At 53.6% G+C, this 18,264-nt stretch overlaps 1 protein-coding gene across 1 annotated transcript in view; it reads right to left on the minus strand.

Annotated features, from left to right (window-relative positions):
- Positions 1 to 18,264, minus strand: part of CUX1 (cut like homeobox 1) — a 359,467-nt gene that overhangs the window by 70,222 nt on the left and 270,981 nt on the right. The window contains 2 exon segments of the mRNA XM_007468893.1: positions 3,343 to 3,447; positions 13,087 to 13,135. Of these exon segments, the coding sequence (XP_007468955.1) occupies positions 3,343 to 3,447; positions 13,087 to 13,135 (154 nt within the window).

The following is an 18,264-nucleotide window of genomic DNA, read 5'->3' on the forward strand; positions in this document are numbered from 1 at the left end:
GGGGGGGTGTGGGGGGGCTGGTGGATCTTGTTCCGTCTCAGGACGGGGACCCCACAGGCGGGCACAGGGGTGGGAGGGGCAGGGAGCAGGGCACGAGCAAGGGGTGATCAATGCTGAGAGGCCGGCTCGAAGAGGACTGAGCATGTTGGCACCTGAAAGTGACTGCTCGGGGGGGTGGCAGGAGGGGCCTGGACTCAGCAGGGGGACACGATGAAAGTGATACCCAGGGAGGTTGGCCTCATGGTGGGTTTAGGCTGTGGTACGGTATCTAATTTAACTTATTTATCAATCTTCCAAGCTGAGGGATGGCAGCCATAGCAACTGTTTAAAGTGCTCTTAGGGTAAGAATCTGTAAAACAAGCCCAAAGGTGATCTGGGGTTTTCAATGGACGAGTGCAAATCACAGCAGGGATGAGGGTTCAGAGAACCTGTGTAAAAACAGGAGCTCTCAGTGTGGCCCTAGATCCAGGATGGGTACCGGGGGACGGGCAGTCCCAGGGTAGAGTTGGCTGCTCAACTCTTGGGGCCCAGCCTGGTCTGGCCACAAGCTGACCTTGTGACCTCAGGCACATCAATTAACTCACGAACCTGGGCCACAGATTCCTCATTCATAACAGAGCAAACACCATTTGTGTCTCGCATAAACTCAGTTGAGGTGAGACAATATACCCCAAAGCAGCAAGACCTTGGAATTAAGATAGAAAACATCATCCTACTCCGAGCCCAAACGTGCTCACTCCCATCTCCAACACGAGGGCATCCTGTTGTCCCACCGCGAAGACACAGCAGAAAATGGAGGAAGAAACAAACAAGGGCCTGGGAGTTGACCAGGGGCTGCGGGTGGAGGGAGAGGCCCGCACCTGGGTGATGGAGCTGGGCCTGTCGGTCCGTGGGCACCAGCTAAAAGGAGATGGTAGGACAGGGCGCACAAGGACTTTGGAGCAGGACAAACTTGGGATCATATTCCAGCTCGGTCATTTTCTAGCTGTGTGACCTTGGGCAGATTACTTAACTCCTCCGAGCCTGTTTGCTTACTTACAAAATGAAGGTAGTAAAACCGTCCTCTAACGACTGTGGCATCATGAGGCAGCAATGACATAACTGCACAGAGTCCCGCCCGGCCTCTACTGCGGAGCAGGGGCTGGCTGACTGGCGGCTCGCCTTCCAGAATTGGTGATTCCAGTGGCCCAATGGCCCGGTTTTGGCTTTTGCTGGATCTACAGACTCCACTGTTTCTCTACCTGGTTCTGCCAGCCAAGCCCAACAAACGTCGTGCCGCTGGCCTGGTTTCCTACGCTTGCTCGTTTGCTCCCCAACGGGCTGGGGTTAGGGCTGGGGCTGGAGCTGCTGGGCTACACGGGAATGTGTCCCTGAGGGGAGCCCTGGCAGGGCCGGCTCGCGGGAGGCTGAAGCGGTGCCATGTAAACACTGCACTTAGCCGATGCTGAAGTGTTTAAGCACCTCGAGGACCCACAACTTGCTCTACCTGCGAAAACATTCATTTCCTTCTGAAATGTTTTGGTTGCTACAGTCCAGGATGGTGCCAGAAATCCCTTCAATCAAAACATTTAGCTCAGGAGCCCCGGGTTGACACAGGATGCACGGCTTTCTCTAGAGGACTCTGAGCGACCACAGAGGCCAGGAGAAGCCGCACCGATTCCATCCTCGAGGGCTTCCTCCCGCCTCGGCTCCGGTGCTGGGTCCGGTCCCGGTAAACTTGGACAAGGGGACCGTGACACAGCCAAGGGGACATTTCAGGCAAAATTAACACCAGAGCCCAGGAAGTACAAAGGTTGTGATGGCTCCTTAAATGGAAAACTTTTCTCTGTAGCCGGAAACACTTAAGTCATGTTTTAGTTAAGGTGAACTTAAAGACAGAAAACAAAAATCCAGACTTAAAAGGGGTCCTCACACTAAAACTCTGCTTTGGACCCATTCCTGGGGAATAATTTAAAAGCTCCGGTCTGGGGCGGCAGAGGCCCCTGCCGAGTCCTGGCTTGGCCGCTGGGGCCAAGCATTCTGGGGCAAGGGGTTTACATCCAGGGAGCTTCCGTTTCCTCATCTATATAAAGAAATAACAATGCCCCGCTTCATGGGTCGGGTGGGGGTAGTGGTAGTCAAACTGATGTGTGACCTTATCACAGCAGCACATCTCCCACTGGACTGTCCTCTCTCCAGGAAGGGCCTGGCTCGTCCCTCCTGGCTCTCCCAAGATCCACTGCGAGTCCCGGCACACAGCAAGGGCTCTCCAACCCTTTATTAAATAAAAGGACTGCTACAAGTGCAATTCACCCATCACAGGCCATCAGAGCTGCAGGGACCTCAGGATCACTTACTTCCTCCTTATTCTGCACACCAGGAAACTCAGGCCTCGTAAGTGCCACCACCTGAGTTAATCACTGTATGTGAACTAGTGACGGAGTTGGCTCTGAAACCGGGGCTCCTGGACCAGAGTGCTGAAGCCAAACACAGCCAGACTAACCGCTAAGGTTGGCTGAGGACGGATTATGTGGCAGGACGTGCTCTAAAGGCTTCGCTCAGAGTAATTTCCAGAACCCTTGTAAAAACCCGTTTTATGGATGATGCAACTGAGACTCAGGGAGGTTAAGCCACTTGCCCCAAGTCACACAGCTGATAAGCTGCAGAGCTGGGCTCGGAACCCAGGGGTTTGGCTCCAGTGGCCATGGTCTTAATTACGCCGCTGCTCTGTATTGCTGCACAGCATTGAAGGAAAGAGTCTGGAGTCCGATAGTTCAAAGCCGCCTTGATCGAGCTGGGAAAGTTCCAGCTAAGAGCAATTTTCATTAGTCTTAGAAAAATCAAGAGGCAAAGGTCTGAGATGTGTGGCTGGCTCCTCTTGAACGCCCGCACGTCAGGCGAGATCCTGACTATCACGCGGACTCAGAGCGGGTTGTGTTATTACCTCCCCCACTCCTCCCACGTCATGAACTGTTTTCCACTCTGGAAGGACACATCCAGGAGAAGACCAAACCTCCAATTTTCCTGTGCAGTCCTGCAAGCCTCCAGCCTCGGATCGCCACCCATCTGCCAGCGGTCCACCCACCAGTCTAACTGGGAAGATGCTCTCTTGGTGATGGGCTCTCCCCCGGGTGGGCGTCACGCTGACCACCGGGCACCGATGCACAACCAGTAAAGCTCTTCCCTCTGACACTACTGGGTTCCATCCCCAGACTGCTACACACACTCCCCACCGAGACAGCAGGACTGTTTCAAACATTACCCCCGAAAAGGGACGCTCTAAAGCCAAAGAAGAAAGCGGCTGTTAACACACAGAGGTACAGATGCGAGGCGACGGGGTCCCCGCGGGGCTGGGCTACCCACCACGTCCGGCGCCTTCTGGATCTGGGAGGCCAGCTGGAGAGAGTGGTTGGCCGACAAGAGCTGCTCCCTCAAGGTCTCCGCCTCTCTCTGGGCCACCTCTGCCCTCTGAAGGAAGTGAAAAGGGTGGAAAGAGAAAGTACATTCAGTTTAACAACTGACAATTATTACAAGAAACATTCATCAATTCATGCCTGACTGACTATAATTGATTTTCCTAAACACTCAACCTAATAAATGCTAGAAAAAAACAGAGAATGTGATGGATTTTTATTTTAAACAGTACAAGGAAGAAATAATTGAGCGATTATGACAGTAATTTAACGCTAGGAGCAAGGAATCCCCTGCTGATACTAGCGCTCCGGCCCACTGAATTTCCCAGACTGAATAAATACAAGTGGAAATGGAGTCTTTTGATTCAATTTCTTTCTATTCTCATAGCCCAAGAAGATTTTATTGCAGGGATTACTCCTGGGAGTAATTCTCACGGGTAAACAGTGAATTAAAGACACTCTGGCCATTTTCCTCCTAGAAACATGCACAATGTTGTGGTTGTTTTCCTCCAGCAAGTATTTCCATAAACGGACGGGGTGTAAATACCACTTCTTTTGTGAGGACCAGGCTTATTTCAACGTATTTAACCCTTCACCCGACCAAGTTTTCTAATGCTGAGGCTGGCATTTCCAGCCAGCCAGGCCAACGAGGGGCTGCTGAGGGGGTGAGGCCGAACAGAGCCGCCCACGGGGAGGAGGCTGCAAGAGGAACGAGTGGATGCTTCTGTCATTTGCTGTAATTCCTGCACAAGGACACCAGCGCTCCGGAGAGCAAACCAGTATTTCCCACTGGTCAGCGAGAACAGTCACTCCAGTGCCCACCTCCCAAGAGGGCACCGTGGTGCAGTGGGCAAGGAGCTGGGCATTTGGGACCAGAGGGATGAGAGCAGGTCACCTAACTCAGCTCACCAAGCCTCCACCTTCCCATGTGTAAAATGGGAACACCATCTCCCTCCCAGGGACCTCGCGAGGATTAACACCCAGAAGCGCCCTCATTCCTAAGTGCTTTGTTAATGGGCTTGGCCTGATTTTACAATGACTGAGACGAAATGCAAGGATGGGTGGGAAGCTGTAGCTAATTGACACCGGGCACGTGGACTGAGGAGTGATCACTGCTTCTTTCTACCAGACGTACTTTCTGCTCATAGAAAAGATGAACAAGAAAAGCCTGGCTGACTAAGGCTATTTCGTGTGTTTTCTTATTTCGTGGTGTGACAGTGCGTGCCTACTAATTGCTAAGTAAGAACTGAAAAGAGAAGCAAGAAGTTAGCCTGCCCGGTACTCGCCAATCCACCTAGTTGTACGAGGACCGGGTCTGGCAGCCTTAAGTGGTTCTACGACGGCAGCGCGGCCCTATCTGCTCTGCATCCAGACAAATTAGGGTATTTCTAACAGTAGCTACTCCTGCCCAGGGTGGTGCTGGTGGCCACCCGCCCTGCTGCTCCAGGAGCTCCTGGAATTGCACTCAATCTAATTCCCACGGCGCCTGGGCGGGCCCTGTCTTTGCTCGAGCAGCCACTTCCCACCCTCTGCTGCAAACCGTCTAGAGGCGCCCATGTCAGGAAAGGCGGTGATGTGACCGGTATGGCCAAGATGCCAAGGGTGACTTCCGGTTTACGATAACTGCAGGAAGCTCTCCCCTTCAGTGAAAAAGATTTCCCCTAGTTTGTTTCCAGATGAGCCACTCCACGTTTTTCTGATAATCGAGTCATGTTACTGAAAAGTTTACTCTCGTCTTCCTCGGCAGTTATACTCTTGGGCATAAAACCTCCGTGGCTCTGCCAGGAAGAAGGTATATTTTGACATATTTCTAGCCTGACTAAGGAAAACAGTGCTTAGCCTAGTGGAAAAGCTGTTCTGGTGGCAGCCAACGAGGCAGCGTCCCCCCGCCCCCGCCCGCTAACACTGGCTGTGAAATGTTCCAGAAGCACCAGAGCTGGGGCGGCCCGGGCAGGGGCTTGGCAGCCAGGATCTCACGTGGGCATTTCGCTGTTGGGAGCAGAGTGCTGTCCCATCAAAGGCCGGGGGCTCACAGAATAAGGGATCTTAGCTGAGGATGATTTCAGCCTCGGTTTTCATAATTTCTCCAAAGCTTCCGCACTTCGTTCAGTTTCCAAGTTCACGTCCAGTCATGAACCTGGGGCCTATCCTCGGTGGTCACAGCCTCTTATCACGTTTGACTTGACTTGGCTGCTTCACTGTAACTCTTTTAAAAATAATCAATTAATTAACTAGTTAATTAATTAATTAGGTTGTGGCGGGTCTTAGTCGCGGCAGGTGGGATCTAGTTCCCTGGCCAGGGATCGAACCCCAGCCCCCTGCATTGGGAGCGCGGAGTCTTAACCACTGTGCCACCAGGGAAGTCCCACACTGTAACTTTTTGATTGTTTAGGATTTTTATTGTTTATTCAGGATTTATAGCCTGAGTGCATCAAAAACAAAACAAAACAACAAAACAAAACGAGTTGAGGTGGTTTGTGCCGCTAAACGTGCGCAAAGCAGAACAGCTGAAAGTCAAAGTGGGCCTAAGGGCTGCTGAAGGAGAGAGCGGGTACTGGACGCCGGGAGCTGCTGCGGTGAGTCTCTGTAGCTGTAAATGCAGCCCAGCCGCTGGCGGCTGAGGCGGAAGGAAAAGGGTGCTGTGCTGGGTTGGCTCCGCGGTCTCCCTCGTTGCCAGGTTTCCTATCTTCCCCACGACCACAGTCCGGCCAGATGAAGTTGTGTTTCTAGAACTGGAATCAACGTGGGGAGCGGGCAAGCTCTGGTGCTGGTTTCTGATCTGGACGCCCAGACACGGGGCCGTAGCTGCCATGAGACACCCAGCTCCCCGTTTCCACTGACGGGACTCCTCCTCCCCTGTCCCTGCAGAGGCAGAGCCTGGGGACCGCGGCCAGGGCCCCGGTGGGCAGCTGGCGGCATCGTGCGTGTGACTCAGTGGCCACCCCACGGTGAGAACAGAGCCTGGCCAAGCCTGAGCTGCCCTCCTGAGAGATTTGCTGGCTGTTTCTTACTTTCTGTCCTTTGCTGAGAAGTGAGGGTAAATGCTGGAAGCGTAAGGGAAAGGAGAGCGCACGTGAATGAATGAGGGCACTGCTTTGCATTTTGGTGGTAACTCCAAAGACAGAAAGGGCGGCCCTACAGGACAACTGGGGACCAGTGGGATAACATGAGCCAGGTGCCCAGCGGTGCCACCACACGGTGACCGGCGTCCAGTGAAGAATTATTATTACTATTTTGGGTCCTGGTGTGTGCTGCCTCGGGTGGCCACGATTCTTTCCTTATCTTAAAATGAGGAAAAACTTTTTTTTTTAGTTAATTTATTTTTGGCTGCGTTGGGTCTTGGTTGCTGCGCACGGGCTTTCTCTAGTTGCGGCGAGCGGGGGCTACTCTTCGTTGTGGTGCGCGGGCTTCTCACTGCAGTGGCTTCTCTTGTTGCGGAGCACGGGCTCTAGGCATGCGGGCTTCAGTAGTTGTGGCTCACGGGCTCTAGGTGCGTGGGCTTCAGTAGTTGCGGCACACGGGCTTAGCTGCTCCGCGGCATGTGCGGTCTTCCCAGACCAGGGCTCGAACCCGCGTCCCCTGCATTGGCAGGCGGATTCTTAACCACTGTGCCACCAGGTAAGTCCCGAGGAAAACTTTTTAAATTAAAAATCTTAAAATTTTTAGGGGGAAATTACTAAAGGCTGTAGCTGGCCTTCAGGTTAAAGCCCAGCTCCCTTCAGCTGCCACCAGGGAGTCATCAAATGTGGGGAAGCGCGGCCCGGTGCGGCAGACAGAGGAGGCAAAGGCAGAGGCTCAGGCGGCTGCAGCCCGCAGGGGACGGCTGGTGAGGCCGGTCACAGCCCTGGGCCCAGGGCCCAGGGAAAGGGGGCTGTGCTCAGGGGTTCCCTTGGGGGGGGGGGTGTTTCCTTCTCCCCCAGCACCAAGGCTGGGATGTGAGGGAATCCTCACCACCTCCCCTGTCGGGCAGGCTTTCCCCAGTTTACCCATTTAAGGTGTGGCTTTGAGTCCCCTGGTTTTATATGGTGGTGGTGGAGGCACGGGGGTGGTCTCTGATCCAGCCTTCTGCCCAACCTGGCCCTAGGCTTTGTCTCTTGTCCCTTTTATATGTGTGGCCATGAAAACCCACCTCTGGGGACACCAGAGATGAGCAAGTCCCTTTAGTGACACAGCAGCCGTGTGAGCTGGCCAAAGGCAGCGCCCCCAGGGAGATGGGCCGTGGCTGGGCACCCGGGTCTGCTGGCAGGCTGTCCCTCCTGCAGTAACTTCCCGAGGCTGCTGGAGCAAACCACCACAGACTCAGTGGGTTCAAACAAGACCAGCTTATTACATCATAGTTCTGCGGTCAGGCGTCCGCTGTGGGTCTCACTGGGGTAAGATCAAGGCGCTGCAGGGCTGGTCCCTTCCTGAGGCTCCGGGGCAGGATCTGTTTTCTGTTTTCTGGCTGTTTTCAGCTCCTAGAGGCTGCCCGCATTCCTCGGCTTGTGACCCCTTCCTCAACCTTCAGAGCCCGCAGTGGCCAGTCAAATCCTTCTCACATCCCATCACTCTGACTCTTCTGTCTCCCTCTCTGCACCTAAGGACCCTGGTGATTATGGAGGGCCCACCTGCATAACCCCAGGGACCCTCCCATCTCAAGGTCAGCAGATTAACAGCCTTAACTGCGCTCTGCAGGTAAGTGGACCTCTTCACAGGTTGTGGAGATTGGGCTGTGGACATCTCTGGGGGGGCGTTCTTCTGGCCACCGCAGTCCTCAAGGACAAATAACACATTTGGACCATTTCCAGGAGAAGGCAAGCTCTCCTCGGGGATGACTCCTCAACCTCCCCTCCCCTCAAGGACCTCGACTCTGGAGGGAGAGAAAAGGGGAGCACGACTACAGAGACCAGCAAGCAACCTTCCAAGGGAACAGATGCCATCGCTGTGGAAAGTGCACAGCTAACTTCCGGTCACCCTTCCAGATCAACACCCACACTCGACTGTGGAGGACAGCTAGGGCCCAGAGGTGGACCCGTTTCAGTGATGCTGCAGGAGAGAGGTCAGAAAGGTCCACCGAGAGAGTTACCGCCACACATCCCAAGCTGGCCCTGTGCTGGTGGCCGGAGTCCCATTTGGACCCCCTGCCTGTGTTATCTGGGGGCCTCGATGGATACTGATTTGGATTTCTTTTCTCGGGTCGGCCAGGCTGAAAGCTGGACCTACCCCAGTGTCACACCACCTGCATAAATGCAGATTGTTACAGCCCACAGACTGCTGAGTCACGATTTCAGAAAAGCCATAAGAGCAAATTTCCCTACCCCCTCCTCCCCCAAAAGCTCTGAACCTTTCCTGTCACCAATTAAGACAGTATTAATCCAAGCACCTCCAAGTGGGACGAAGAGGTGTTAAGTGAGACCCAGGCCTAACTGCCCGTCACCCGCCGGACTCTCTTCCATTTCTCCTCACTGGAAGCATGAGTACTTCAGCGATAAGATGGAGCTTCAGGTCTCAGAAGAACATTGTGACTAAACCAGTAGGCATGGAACCAGACATCTGGCTGCGCCCGGCCCCGGTACCCCTCCCCCGGCCTGGCCTGCCTCCGCCTCGCCGCCGCGGGGCCCCGTGTCATCCCTGCCCTGACACATCACAACAGCTGCTTGCTGCTCTCCCGGCTTCCAGTCTTTTCACTCCCCTCCGTTCTCTAGACGTTTAGCCAGAGCGATCCTTCTAGAACTCAAATCTGATGTCTCGCTCCCGCCCGTGATTCTCCACTGTTCTCAGGATGAGGCCCTCCCCACACCTGGCTAGACCTCCTCCTCTGGGCCCACCTTTCCGCAGGGGCTTTACGGAACAGCCTGGAGCCCCCAGAGCTCACGGCGCCCTTCCGTGCAGGCCCTTCCTTGCCTGCCTGGACGCTGCCCTCCTCCTTGTCCCCCCGGGGAGTTTTTCTCCTCATTGAGTCATCCTTGTTGAGCCACTGAGCCACCGAGTCAGCCCCCCCTTTCTGTTTGCTCTGTGTCTGACCCTCCACCTCATACTCTCAGCGAGGGCATCTGCCTGCACAGCTCTGGTGACGGGGAGCTCACCCCCTTCGGAGGCAGCTCCAGGCACCTCTGCATCGGGAGGGAGTTCCCTCCCATCAGCCTCTGCACTTGGCCCTGAAAAAGCCCGACGCCTTCCCTGGCCAGCCCTGGACAGCTGCAAGGCCAGAATCCACAACCGCTGCCCTAGGCCTTCCCCTTTCTAATCTCTTAACATCCCAAGTTCCTGATGTGTCGAGTCTTTCTGTCTTCTTTCCCTGCTCCCCAAAGAACAGGGATGTCCGCAGACCTCCCTGTTTCTTTCATGTGAGGGTCCCTTCCCCGTCCTGGCCATGGAGTGGAGCCTGAATGCATCCCATGTGCCTGGTTTCCTTCTAGTGTGTGTGGTTTTCCAGGACAAACGATAATTCCCCGGGCATGAACTAACTGCTACAGCCGGCTGCAGAGTCACCACCCACTTCACTCCAGAGACTGTTTCTACTAATGTAGCCTGAGTGGCTGGTGAGACTCTCCTATACCTCTCCCCACCCCCACTGTGCTGGCATCTTCCTGGGCAGGACTTCAGAATTCTCCCTGCGAACCCAGGCTTCCTTAGCAACTACAGAGCATGAATTTAAGCAGCCACTTACAGGTGTTTCACCTCTAATCCGCAAAACAACCTTGTGACGGAAGCACAAGCAGACCTCGTTTTATTGCGCTTCACTTTACTGTGCTTTTTACTAACTGAAGGTTTGTGGCAACCCTGTGTTGAGCAAGTCCACCGGCGCTGTTTTTCCAACAGCATTATTTTAAAGTTAAGGTATGTGCATTGCTTGTTTAGACATAATGCTATTGCACACTTAAGAGGCTACAGTGTAGCATAAACTTAACTTTTATATGCACTGGGAAGCCAAAAAAATTGTGTGACTCCCATTCTGATACCCACTCTGTTGCGGTGGTCTGGAACCTGAAATCCCTCCGAGGTCTACCTGTACTAGTTATCATTCCCTCCCTCCCTTTCTCTCGTACATAAACAACTTTTTTAAATTAAAAAAAAAATTGAATTGTAAAATACAGTCACATAAAATATACCATCTTAACCATTTTTAAGTATACATTTTAAAGTAGTGTTAAGTATGTTCGCATTGTCGGGCAACCGTCTCTAGAAATTTTCATCTTGCAAAACTGAAACTCTGTCCCCATTAAACACTGTAATCCCCCATTCCCTGCTCCCCCAGCTGCTGACACCCACCTACCCTTCTTTTTTAAAATAATAATTAATTAATTTTTGGCTGCGTTGGGTCTTTGTTGCTGTGTGTGGGCTTCCTCCAGCTGTGGCGAGTGGGGGCCACCCACCACAGCTGCGGTGTGTGGGCCTCTCACTGCAGTGGCCTCTCCCGTTGCGGAGCATGGGCTCCAGGCACGCGGGCTTCAGTAGTTGCGGCGTGTGGGCTCAGTAGTTGTGGCTCGTGGGCTCTAGAGCGCAGGCTCAGTACTTGTGGCGCATGGGCTTAGTTGCTCCGCGGCATGTGGGATCCGCCCGGACCAGGGCTCGAACCCACGTCCCCTGCATTGGCAGGCGGCCTCCCCAACCACTGTGCCACCAGGGAAGGGAAGTCCCCCCCACCTACCCTTCTACTACTCTCTGTCTCTATGAATTCGACGACCCTAGGGATTTCATGTAGGTGGAATCACAGAGTCTGTTTTTTTGTGACCGGCTTAATTTTCCTTAGCATAATGTCTGCAAAGTTCATCTCTTTCTTTTCCTTTTGTAAAAGAAACGTAAGCAGTGGAGAGACTTGTCCAAGGCCATCTATGGCCAGGAAGTACCGAGTGCGGACCCGAACCAACTGTCACCGTGGAGGCGCCACCTTTCTTCAGGGTCCTGTCTGGTGTCTCCGAGGACCCGGATCCACCCAGTGGCCTTCAGCACTTTGAGAAGCACATCAACTGTGCCAAACGTCCTAGTACCTGGGGACTAACTGGATGGAGCCTGACCATTTGATATGCACAGAGTCGGCTCATCTGTCTAACAAACTAGAGCTTACCCCAAAGTGCCTCCAAAAGGCGCAGCAGGCCCGCGATGGGCCTGGAGGGCGGGAGAGAGTGGAGGAGTAGAAACTGAGAAATGCAAATGATAATCCAGTGGCAGGGAAGGTTAACCAATGAGGTTTCTGCAAAGTTGAGCAGTGCTACCTGAGTGAGAACAAAGGGGCCAAAGTAAATGAGTTTAGCAAATTAAGGTAAATAAATGCTCAGGCACCTCTGCGAGGTGGAGCAGAAGTAATGCTTTAGGGCAAGGAGCTGAATGGGTGTGTCTGGGACAGAAAGAAAAGCCAAGTGAGCCCCCAGGCTCTATCCCTGGTTCCTAGTGTGGGCCAGGCCTGGCTCCGCAATTGACCGGCCACTGACCTCAGTTTCCTCATCTGTAAGATGGGAAGTCATTAACTACACTGGCCTTGGTGGAAAACAGTGACTTGGTTCGTGTGAAGTTCGGTACAATCGGTACAAAATAAGTTACTCCACAACGGTCAGCTCTTCTCACCGTGACCAGCATAGCTACTACACAAAGATGCTACCTCGGGTGATGCAGTCCACGCATCTCTACTGAGCAACCCCTATGGACCAGGCCCAGGATCCTCAGGGGTGAGTCTGAGTGTGCAACACCGAACACACAAAGTCTTCCTTAAAGGAGAAAGGAATCCACGCGTTCCATGACCATTCTTACGCACACACCGACTTTCATATTTTAATCAGACTTCAGAATATTTTCATGGGCCAAAGAATGGACAGGGCCGCTCTTTGCTGAGTGTCTGCCAAGGTCCGGGTTAGCAATGCCAGTCAGTGGGACAGGCACCCTGTGGGACCCTCACAAGGTGGAGAGCTGAGACCACGGATCCGAGAAAGGTTTTCAATCCCAGGGGGCCACTCGAGGCAAACCGCTAAGCTTCCAAGTGCCTGGAGCGACCCAGCTGTAAAACTGAGTGGGGAGAGGCCACCACTGCCCCTGGCCTTCTGCGGCTGAGACACATAACCCAGCTCTGGCTGCTTCTCCCTGCAAATAAATAAACTAAAACGAGAGACCCCTCTCTTTTCAAAGCAGTAGCACCATACGCTGAAGCAAAATGTTCTCCTGTTCTGCAGAGTCCTTGGGGAAGGGCGGGCCTCTGTAGGGTGGCCAAATTTCCCAGGCAGCTGAGTGTTTAGAGCCACTGGATACCGTGTGCCTATTGCGTGCCGGACACGGTGCTGGGGGTACGTTGCGCAAAGCATTGTGACAACTAAGTATCAACCAAGAGGGGCTGTCAGCTGGCAGCCCTCTCCAGAGCAAGAGGCTTCATCCCGTTAGAAGGTGGAGAGACAGACTTTGCTACGGGGTAATGTGTTGGTATAAACTCTGTGGCATAACGGCTGTCACAGGAACAGAGCGGAGAGGTAAGAGACGGATTAAGGAAAAGAAAAAGCATCACCACGGGATGCCTGGGATGCTGGGACCACGTCAGAGACTTTCCCAAGGAAATCACGCCTGGGACTTTTCACGTATTTCTCATGACATCAGAAAAAGCGTCAACGTCGATAGCTGTATGTGAAAGGTACGAGACTAACTGGCCTCCTGACTTAGAGAAGCCTCTTCTGAGAGAACAGAAAGGGCTACACTCTCGTGATTTCACGCCTGAAGCCATCAAACGTCCTACCTGGTTTGCTCTTTCAAGGTCCGTCATGATCATTTCAATTTCGTCGGCCCTGGGGAGGTGAGAGGGAGACAGCAGGTTAGTCAGCGGCGAGGGAGGCTCAGGGGCCACCGCGGTTCCAACTCGGCAGCATGACCCACAGGCACGCAGGTCGGTGTCGGGGGAGAGGGGCCACGCAGAAGGGGACTCTGCCACCCACTGGGAGGAGGTGGGCTTGCATCGGCGGGAAAGCCCGCCTGCCCTTGAGGGGCGCCGGTCTCTTTGGGGAGACAGTGCCTCCTGCCAAGAGAGCGAACAGAACTCTGAACAGAATGCTCTGGAAAAGCAGAGGCGGCAGAGATGAATTCTCCTTGGGGGAGGGAATCAGGAAGGTTTCAGAGGAGGTGATGTGTGAACTGGGTTTTGAAGGATACGTAGAAGTTTGCTAGGACCAAGAGAACCACGAGCAGGTGGGGGAGGTGGGAGGAGGCTGGGGACGCAGGCTGGGGGGCTCCTCAGTCTGTGTGATAAAACCACCTGGGTCTCCGTCATCCTCCCTCAGCCTGCTCACACACAGGGGGTTTCCAGGTGTTGTTTGTTCTTTCTCTTTTTTTTCTGCTCTGAAAGTACTTTCTTGAGTAATTTGAAGGCACATACATGCTTCCAACACACAACAGCATGGGAGAGAGAGGAATGCTCAGAGTTCTACCGAGAAGGTCACTTCCAAAAGTCTGTGGCAGGTTTGAACAGAACGCCCAGGGAAGTCACTGCCCCAGACGAGTCCCGATGACGGCCCCTGTGACGAGGAGGCCACGGCAGAGACTGATGCCGGAGGAAGGTTCAGCCCACCCATGGAAGAGGGGCGGGGAATGTTACAGCTGCAGACCAGCAGTGGGCGTGTGCGCCCCCTCCTGCTGCGGCCGCCTCATTCCACGCCCCACGGGGACCTGAGCTGGCTCTGCCGCCTGCAGGACTGAGCTCCACCCCTCCCCGCCGGCCTCTCTGCCTGCTGAATCCCCCTGGCTGCCCTTCTGGGCCAAGGCTCCTGCCCCCCTCCCACCCCTGTGGCCCTGTGCTCAGGCAGCTCCCACCACGTGGGGGGCCCTACACAGCCTGGACGTGTGCCGTCTGCCCCGTCACCCTCCACTCCTGGGAACCTCATCCCCTACTTCCACCCCCACCCTCCAGCCCTCCTCCAGCCCTGCCAGGGGCTCCATCTCAGGGGGTAGCACAGCTCTCCCTCCCTGCCAGGGTGTGTCTCTTTCACCCTCATCCCTGCCGGCACAGGACCTGGCATCAAGCTGGAGGCCAGGGTCCTGAATGCGGCCTGTCCTGCCAGCAATGGGCCAGTGGGCCAGTCTACTCCCTGGGACAGGTTGGGGCACTCGGGCGGGCCGACTCCAGGGTTCTTCTGTCCCCCAAACCTACTCCTCTGGTCTTGGCCATCCACCCTTAATACAGAGAGTGGGACCAACTACCCGGGCCCTGGCCGGTCTGGTTTTGCCATTTGCTGCATCGTGTGTTCTCTCCTCTGGCCCCGAGGTTTTTCCAGCCCTCACGGCGCCCTGCGATTCAAGGCAATCTCATCAACTCCCAGCAGCCCAAACGGGGTAACAGATGCCTTGTGATCAGGTTCACCGATCGTCGTATCTGTTTGAAATAGTATCCTGCTTTCAGACTTGTCCGAGAAAAGTCCGAAACAACTCATCAAATGGCCTAGTTAAACGAAGCTCTTTTTAGGACAACTTCGTGAAGCAGGCAGTGTCTCTAAGACAAACACCCAAACTGGGCCCCCGCAGAGAAATGCTGGGGGCCGGGGGCGGCTTCAATTACAAAACATCTTAATGCACCATGGCAAATAGAAACCTCCAAGATCTCGGAGAGAAACTGCCTTGACTCCAGAGGGTAAAGCCATCACTGAAAGTGTTTGGTCTTCAAGTGACAGAAAAGGGGACCTGACGGCGGCCAGGACAGAAAGCTTTCTTGACAACCTGCTGATGGAGTGCAAATTTCATTGCGTATGGGAGGCAATCAAAAGTTAACAAACTTCTCTTTTAAGGCAAGTCACAACTTTTAAATGAAGTTTTGAACTTTAATCAAACAGTTATTCACTATGTATTTACAAAGTCCAGATCTACACGGCCACCCGCCCAGCCGGCCGGCTGCTGGCGTCATCCGAGCCCTCTCTCCCTCGGTCCGTGAATGTTTTCCGACACCTACAAGCTCCCTGGCCCCGGCAGGGGCCATGGGAAAGGCGCAGGCAGACGTGGCTCCCGCACAGCCCCCCGGTGCCGCATTTACAGAGGGGGACAGAAGCCCCCCCATCTTGGCTGCTGAGCACCTGAAACGAGACCTCCAGGTGCCCCATCTTCCTTCTCTCTGGAGCACGTCAGGGTGCTGGTGGCCAGGGGAACGGCCTGGGCTGGGGGAGCAGAGATCCCGAGCATGGGGTCTCAGGGAGGGTTTTCCGAATCTCTCCTCTTGGGTCCTTCATGAGCCCTTTCGTCTGTTAACTCTGGCTAATTTATTTTCGTCATTCGGGTATTTCTTCTGCTTGGTTTGGGTCTCCTATTATCTGGCTACTGTTGGCCCGTCTACTTCCGTCCTCCACGTCGTCCAACTTTTCCTTACATTTGCTATGTGTCCTGATCCTGTCCTGCTCCTTCCGGGCGGTTCTTCCACTTGACCCCCCTGTAGCTGTGCTCAAGCTGTGATCCATCTCTTCTCTCTGCTTCCCTAGTTTAGTTACTCTGTTCTTGATACCTGTCATCCCCACTCCGTTCATTATTAAAATTATTCCTTGGTTTTCCTTTATGTTTCCTCGAGTGTATTTCTCATGCTTAGTTTGTGCGTGGGGCCCATCTGTCTGTCTTCAGATCACATACGCTGATGGGTCTGGGGGTCTGTCTTCCAGAGAGGGGTGTTCTCCTCTGGGGCCCTGCTGTTTTCCCCGGGGGTACCAGCTTCTCTTCTTGGCAGTGTATATGGGGGGAGGAGGGAGGACAGAGAGGCAGCCCCGCTGTGTGTCTCTCAGGATGAACTGAAGGCACACGGCAGTGTTCAATGTCTTTTGCTGAGTGAAGGAGAGGCAGGGGATGACCCCAGGCCCCCGGAGTAAACACTGATAGCTCCCCCTCCACCAGAAAAATCCTCTGGCCAGAGCTTCACCTTCAGTTCTCAGCATTAGGAGCAGGGGATTCCCCCCGGTACAGCTCCCCAACCTCTGCTCTGGAGAAAAGGGGTAGAGATGTGGCTGCCTGGGAGCCCACCCTCCCCTGTTTTTAGCCACTCCTCACTCCTTGTCTGGCCACTGCCATTGGCCATGGGGCCAGGACAAGGCCAGACACAGGCCTGGGCTAAAATAGAGAGGGATTCCCAGGGGTCTGGCTTCACCTAGAGGCTAGATTGGCAAAGCTGGGACCTGCCGGGTCTGGGAAGTGGCATCCAGATCTGGCTAGATTTAGGGGGCCTGGGTGGGCTTGAGCGCCTCCTCAGGTGAATGGTTTTGGATGGTCATTAGAATGCTTAATATCCAGACAGCAATGTATCATCTCCAAAAGATTTCATGTCACTTATTAAAAATTAGTCACATTTAAACAGGAAGGTGTCTTCTTGGCAGTCTGAGGCAATCCCTGGAAATGAATTTCAAGTTTTTCCATCTTCTCATCAGTTTAACTTTGGTTACTAAGCAACTGCTAAGCTGACCAAAATATTGAATGTGATAACAAGTGTGGCCCTTACCTTTCATTACGAGAGCAAGTCTCATATTTCCAGAGCTTTCAGCCGATAATGCCCACACTGAGCCCTGCTGTTACAGAGTCAGGCAGTTCAATACCAGGTACCCTGGCGACAGCGGGTCCCAGAGGGGCTGCAGTTCCCCTTCACGGATGGAACCAGAAGCCACAGAAGGAGGCAGTGGAAGGAAGCAGGGATGCAGTGGGTGAGGAAAAGTTCAGATGATCATTTTAAAAGTCTGTAGGCTCGTGATTCACTTTCCCAAGGGGCACGCTTTTTAAAAGGTGAGAGAAAAATACAACTGGCTGGGTACTGAAATGTGATCAGGGCTTCTGGAGATGGGAAGCGCAGCCCTTGGTGCTGGCCGACCCGCCGGTGCTGGCTGCATTTTAGAACCCGTCTGCCACCGGGCCTGTCCGACCCACTTCTCGCCAAACAGCTGCCCGCACCCGCCCCTCAACAACACGACTCCTACCAGACAGCTGCCCTCAATAAGTAACATGAAAGTGCCCAGAGGTTAATACTGCCAACTATAAACGTTATCTGAAAAGTACGGCGATGAATTAAATGGCATGTGCTTTCACAGCAGGATCGTCAACAAGTCTCCGAGGGGTTTTTCATTCTTTTCATTTCGCAGGCTCAACTACCACGTCAGGATCTGGAGCCTGACATTAGTCTAAAACCATTTATTTTCCAGAGTCCATAATAACCACAGGTATTGTTTGCTCAGCAGAACTATTTATTATAAAAACGTAGTTCTCTCACCTTTTTATGAGCTGACAAAACAGTTTTCACTGATCTATTAACCTGTGCTGCATTATGCTCTGCTCTGGCTTCAAACCGTGGATCATTTTGGCCTCTGGGCTAGAATATGTAGTTCATTCGATCGGTTCCCCACAGATCATTCCAGGGTTTTCCCTGGGCTGGCATGTGACTTTTATGAGGAACTGTTTTAAAAGGACACGGTCAAAGCCAACGGCTGGGAAATCGTACCCACTATGGAAACCCTGTATTTCCTTTCACACTAGCCTCCCGAGTGCTGAGGGATGGCACCAGGGCAAGGGTGGGGCATATTTCAACCCCAAACAACCTTACGACATTGGGAGCTGTTAAAACAAAGTACGTCTACAAGGCAGTTGAAAAAGCGTCCAGGGAGAACTTCAAAGGTCAGTGTACCTTCTTGGACCCAGGTCAAGAGCCAATAGTCTCAGTACTAGATTGTAAAGTTCTTAGGTATCAAAAGAAGAAATATGTGGAATTCCCTGGTGGTCCAGTGGTTAGGACTCCACGCTTCCACTGCAGGGGGCACCGGGTTCGATCCCGGGTCGGGGAACTAAGATCCCGCACGCTGCGAGGCACGGCCACAAAAGGAAGAATATCTAAAGATGAATTCTCCCTGCTTTAAAAACAAAAAATTTTAGTATGTTTGGTAAAGCAAACGCTCCCCCCCCCCCCCCCCCCCCCCGG

This window comes from Lipotes vexillifer, unplaced genomic scaffold (assembly GCF_000442215.2).
Source record: "Lipotes vexillifer unplaced genomic scaffold, Lipotes_vexillifer_v1.1 scaffold12, whole genome shotgun sequence".
In the NCBI taxonomy this organism is placed as follows: Eukaryota; Metazoa; Chordata; class Mammalia; order Artiodactyla; family Lipotidae; genus Lipotes; species Lipotes vexillifer.